Source organism: Leptonychotes weddellii, unplaced genomic scaffold (genome assembly GCF_054177405.1).
Source record: "Leptonychotes weddellii isolate Sample4059 unplaced genomic scaffold, ASM5417740v2 HiC_scaffold_11899, whole genome shotgun sequence".
Taxonomy (NCBI): Eukaryota; Metazoa; Chordata; class Mammalia; order Carnivora; family Phocidae; genus Leptonychotes; species Leptonychotes weddellii.
The window spans coordinates 1-5551 of NW_027697209.1; the positions used below are offsets into that span (position 1 = coordinate 1).

Below are 5551 nucleotides of genomic sequence, written 5' to 3' on the forward strand. Positions count from 1 at the left end.
TTTTATTTATTTTTTGACAGAGAGAGACACAGTGAGAGAGGGAACACAAGCAAGGGGAGTGGGAGAGGGAGAAGCTGGCTTCCTGCGGAGCAAGGAGCCTGATATGGGACTCAATCCCAGGACCCTGGGATCATGACCTGAGCCGAAGGCAGAGGCTTAACGACTGAGCCACCCAGGCGCCCCTTTTTCCTAAGATTTTGCAAATCAGTGTATATTTAACCCAATATACCCCAAATACTATTTCAGTATATAATCAGACATCTCAATATGATTAATGAGCTATTTTATATCCTCTTTTTTTTTTTTTTTTCCATTCTGAGTCTTTGCAGCCTCTGTGTACTTCACATACACAGCGCCTGTCAGTTTGGATTAGTCAGATTGCAGTTGTTGAAGCCCACATGTGGCTAGGTGGCCGCCGTGTTCCACAGTGCAGCTCTAGGTGCAGCATTTGTTACTTTTTTCCTCAGTTGGCACGTGTGCGTGCTCCCACCTCTCCCTCCCCCGGCCCCCCTTCTCTCTCTCTCTCACTCTCCCTACCACACACGTACTTACTTCTTGGTTGAACCCTTTGATGAGAAGTTGCTGATAAGTGTGTGCCCTCCAGTCATTGCTTTGCTTATGGTTACAGTTTCTTCTCTCTTTCATAACCAAAGCTGTGCCTTTCTTCCCAGATTCCCCAGTTTAGAGGACCCCAGGCTCTGGGACCAATCCCCACTGCTGTTGGGGTCAGCATAGCTATAGACAAGATATCTGCAGCGATCCTCAACATGGAAGAACCTGTAAGTTCCAGTTTTGCTTTCCAGCTTTCCAGTGGGCTCTGAGTGGTCTTTCATCTTATAGTCCTTTATATGGAGCCCTGGCCGTGGTAATAGACCGAGGCTTTGGGGGGTTAATCTTTGCCATGATGGACAAGCCTAGGACTTGGCATCCGTCCTTGCGTCTAAGTCCTTAGCCTCCCTCAGGGGGACCTCAGACAGCTCCTCCGTCTTTGCCTGGCCTCACTCTCCTCGTGTCTGATGCACTCTGTACATGGGAGCTATAGATGTTGGCAGACGCCTATCAGAGCCCCTTGTTCAGAAATCCTGCCGCACTCTAAGAGCTAGAAATGGTTCTTTTTCCTTTTTGTTTCAGACAAGATTAGTTTTCCCAGAGGAAAAGAATATCTTCCTGACGGCTTAGGATAGCTGAAATAATTTTCTAAAAAGACTAATATAAAAGGTTTTTAATTTTTTTTTTTTTTAAAGATTTTATTTATTTGACAGAGAGAGACACAGCAAGAGAAGGAACACAAGCAGGGGGAGTGGGAGAGGGAGAAGCAGGCTTCCCGCCGAGCAGGGAGCCCAATGCGGGACTTGATCCCAGGACCCTGGGATCATGACCTGAGCCGAAGGCAGACGCCCAACGAATGAGCCACCCAGGCGCCCCTTGACGTTTTTTATTTATTTATTTAGTATATGTCATTGTGAAGCCCAGACTTCTGTCGCTTACAAGATTTTGAGATGCCTGTTTTCACATGCGTGCTGCCTCCCCTCCTACAGGCCCACAGTGTGGCTCCTCTAAATGTAACCACTCTCTTTCTGATCCAGGTTACAATAAGCTCTTGCGACCTCCTGATCGTAAGTGTTGGCCAGATGTCCATGTCCAGGGCCATCAACCTAACCCAGAAACTCTGGTCCGCGGGAATCACAGCACAAATCATGTATGACTGGTCACAGGTAATGAGACACAAAGTGCGGAGTGCATGCATCCCGGCTGCTGTGGCCGATCGTCCTCCCCAGCCTTAGAGTAGGGTTCTCTCAAACTCAACTTCTCTCTCGTTAGAGTCACTTCCGGTGTTAGCTTCTGATTGTTACAGGAACGAAGGACCACAACTCTGTGGTTTAAAACAATACAGGCTGGTTATCTCACATTTCTGGCATTCAGAAGTGTAACACTAGTTCCACTGGGCTCCAGTCAAGGTGTCTGCCAGGGCCCGTTCCTTCAGAAGGCTTGAGGGGGAGAATCCATTCCCCTGCCTTATCCAGCCCTGGGAGGCCTCCAGCATGCCTCCGTTCGTAGTCCCTTCCTCCACCTTCAAACTCAGCAGGGTAGCATTTTCTTTCCTCTCTGACCTCTCTTTCTGTCTCTCCGTCTCTGACCCTCCTGTCTCCTCTCACAAGGATCCTTGTGATTACACTGATGCCACCCAGATGATCCAGGTCGTCTCCCTGTCTCAAGATCTGTAACTCAAAGTTCCCTTGCCCCTAGAAGCGAACAGACTCCCCCAGGGATGAGGCTGGGCCGTCTTTGCAGGGCCGGGATCCAGGCTCGCCCACTTGCCAAAGGCGTTCCGTGTTGAGCTATGTGGGTGGCTGTCTCTCCTCAGACCCCCCACAGCAGCCTGCTCTCGGGCTGGAAGTGAGGAAAGGAGCAGCCTTGAACCCGCCTGCCCTTCGGAAAGGGGGGCCTGTAGAGAACGTCTGCCTGCCACCAGCAGATCACAGAAGGGCGTATGGTCCAGTTCGCCCGCACTCAGGCGCCCCAGAGCCTGAAGCGACGCCCAGGGAAACAGAACCTCCACCCTCCCTCCCTCCTGCTGCTGTCCGTCTTGGTGTGTGTTAGGAAAACCTCCTCAGTCTGCTGAGCAGTGATTTTTAATCATTCGACAGAGCAGCGTCCTCTTCCATTGGTTCCCTTGTTGCATAAATTGTTAGAGGAGTGTTCTTCCAGAAACTGTGACTTCAGTCCTGCCCTGCGGCAGACCCTGCAGGCGTCCCTGCTCCGCTGCTTGGTGGCTTTAGGCTTCACTTCTGCTTTACGCCGTCCGCTGTTTTTTGTTGCCTTGGCTTTCCTCAAAGGCCTTCTCGTTGTATGTGTGCGTACTGTGTAATTTTGGCACCTTGCACCAAGATTTGAAGCTTTTGAAAACCGTATCTTACTGTGCCCCGAGCACATTGACTGTCCATGGCCCCTGAGGACAGCAGTGAAAGTAAGAAAAGCAAGGTCTTCCTGCTCCTTTGAATTCTTACTCTTCTGGCTTAATACTGATAGCTCCGGAAGTCAGCAGGTTAGCAAGTCCCTTTGACACTACAGTTGGACACCGTGTTTTCAGTCTCCCTAAGTCCTTGAAGCCGCTCTAGGCGCTCTGTGTTTATCTCACATGCTGTGTTTGTTTCAGTCCCAAGAGGAGCTACAGGAATACTGCCGACATCACGAAATCACCTACGTGGCCCTCGTCTCGGATAAAGGAGGAAGCTACGTCAAGGTACAGAGCCAAGGAAGTCGTGCACAGTTTACAGTCAGATTCCCAACTTCCCGCTGTCCCCTGGCCTTGGGTGTGGGTGAAAATCTGTTATTGTATTTGTTGGGCCTGTGTTTGGAGAAAGGCTATAGAGTAAGAGACAGTCTGAATCGGAACCCTTCCCTCCCAGCTTAAAAAATCAAAAATCAAAAATCAAAAATCAAAAATAGTGGCAGTAGGTTTTTCCTAGTTTTCTACCTCTGTTCCCTTTCTTCATCTCAGAAAATAAGAATAGTGACCACACTGATACCTGCTGGTTGGCATGTCCTGTGGCTATTTCCTAACCAGTTTTACTGTTACCTTTAACTTAACAAAGTTCATAAATATACCAACTTCTAACCTTTATTTCTATTTTTAAGGGAAAAAAAAATCAACGTATTTCCCCCCTTTTAATGTCTTTGTCAGGTTTTGATATCTGGGTAATGTTGGCCTCATCAATGAGTTGGACAGTGTCCTCTCCTCTTCTGTTTTCTGAAAGATTTTTGTGTACAGGTGGTATTATTTCATCCTCAGATGTTTGGTCAGACTCAGCAGTGAAGCCACAAGGGCCTAGACAGAGAGCCGTTCAGGTCCTCTTTCTGAGTAAGTGAGTCTGAGTAGTTGATATCTTCCCCAGAATGTTCCCATTTCATCTAAATTTTCAAATATTCTCTTTTATTATCTGTAGGATCTGTAATGATAATCCCCTCTTTCATGCCTTCTAATTAGTAATTTATGTCTCCCATCCTTCCCCTTTTTTTACTTCACCAGGCTGGCTAGAGGTTTATCAATTTCATTTGTCTTTTCAGAAAACCAGCTTTTGATGTCATTGATTTTTCTCTTATTTTTTTGTTCATTTGTTTTTTATTTTACTGATTTCCATTCTATTCTTCTTCATTCTGCTAATTGTGGATTTAGTTTATTCCTTTTCTAGTTTCTTCAGGTGGAACTTTAGGTTAGGGGTAGATAAACTACAGCCCGTAGGCCAAATCTGGCACACAGCCTATTTTTGTATGGCCTGTGAACTACAAATCTTTTTTACATTCTCCGTTTAAAAAAAAAACAAGGATGTGACAGTATGTGGCCTGCAAAGCCTAAAATACTTACCTGAGCCTTTACAGGGGGGAAAAAAAAGTTGGCACCTGGCATGGATCAATAAGTTTAGACTTGACTTTTCTAAGTATAAGCATTTAATGATGTAAAGCTTTCATTTTCATTTAGTTCAAAATACTTTCTAGTTTCTTTGATGATTTCTTTGATCCACAGGTTATTTAGAAGTGTGTGGCTTAACTTCCAAATATTCGGGTATTTTCCAACTATCTTTCTTTCATGATTTCTTTCCTTTTTTTAAACTTTTTATTTTTTTATTTAAGATTTTATTTTTTTATTTTTCGACACAGAGAGAGACAGCGAGAAAGGGAACACAGGCAGGGGAAGTGGGAGAAGCAGGCTTCCCGCCGAGCAGGGAGCCCGATGTGGGACTCGATCCCAGGACCCTGGGATCATGACCTGAGCTGAAGGCAGATGCTTAACGACTGAGCCACCCAGGCACCCTAAAATTTTTATTTTTTTATTTAAATTCAATTAACGGGTGCCTGGGTGGCTCAGTCAGTTAAGCATCTGCCTTCGGCTCAGGTCATGATCCGAGGGTCCTGGGATCGAGCCCCACGTCGGGCTCTCTGCTCAGTGGGAAGCCTGCTTCTCCCTCTCCCACTCTCTCTCTCTCTCTGTCAAAATAAATAAAATATTTAAAAAAAAAATAAATTCAATTAACATATATTGTATTATTAGTTTCAGATGTAGAGAGGTCAGTGATTCGTCTTACATAATACCCAGCGCTCATTATGTCATCTTTAATGATTTCTAATGATTTAATTCCTTTGTGATCAAAGAACATACTCTGTATGATTTCAGTCCTTTTAATTTTACTGAGCCACGTTTTAAAGTAAAAAATAATTGTCTGTTAACTATGAATGTTTCATGTGCACTTGAGAAGAATGTGTATTCTGCATTATTAGGAGGAGTTGTTTGATAAACATCAGTTAGGTCAAATTAGATGATGGTGTTGCCGAAGTCTTCTGTATTGTTACTAATCATTTTGTCTACTTGCTCAATCAGTTACTGAGAGAGGAGCGTCAAAATCTCCAGCTATCATTGTAGATTTATCTATTTCTCCTTTTAGTTCTATCAGTTTTACTTTGTGCATTTTGAAGCTCTGTTATTTGCTGAATACACATTTAGAATTTTCTATCTGATGAATTGACCTCTTTATCATTATGAAATGTTCTTCTT

The 5551-nt window shown here is 44.9% G+C and overlaps 1 protein-coding gene across 1 annotated transcript; it reads left to right on the plus strand.

Moving 5' to 3' along the window:
* Positions 1-117: 117 nt before the first annotated feature.
* On the plus strand, positions 118-4741 carry LOC145718191 (eIF-2-alpha kinase GCN2-like). The gene is made up of 3 exons (XM_081809657.1): positions 118-779; positions 1587-1715; positions 3158-4741. Exons 1-3 carry the CDS (start codon positions 768-770, stop codon positions 3413-3415), a joined length of 399 nt encoding a protein of 132 aa, XP_081665783.1. The 5' UTR covers positions 118-767; the 3' UTR covers positions 3416-4741.
* Positions 4742-5551: the final 810 nt, after the last annotated feature.

What these genes read in the sequence shown, in the direction of transcription:
- LOC145718191 (XM_081809657.1), top strand. An exon ending in TCATGTATGACTGGTCACAG is followed by an intron (nt 1,716 to 3,157) that starts GTAATGAGACAC and finishes TGTTTGTTTCAG; the next exon opens with TCCCAAGAGGAGCTACAGGA.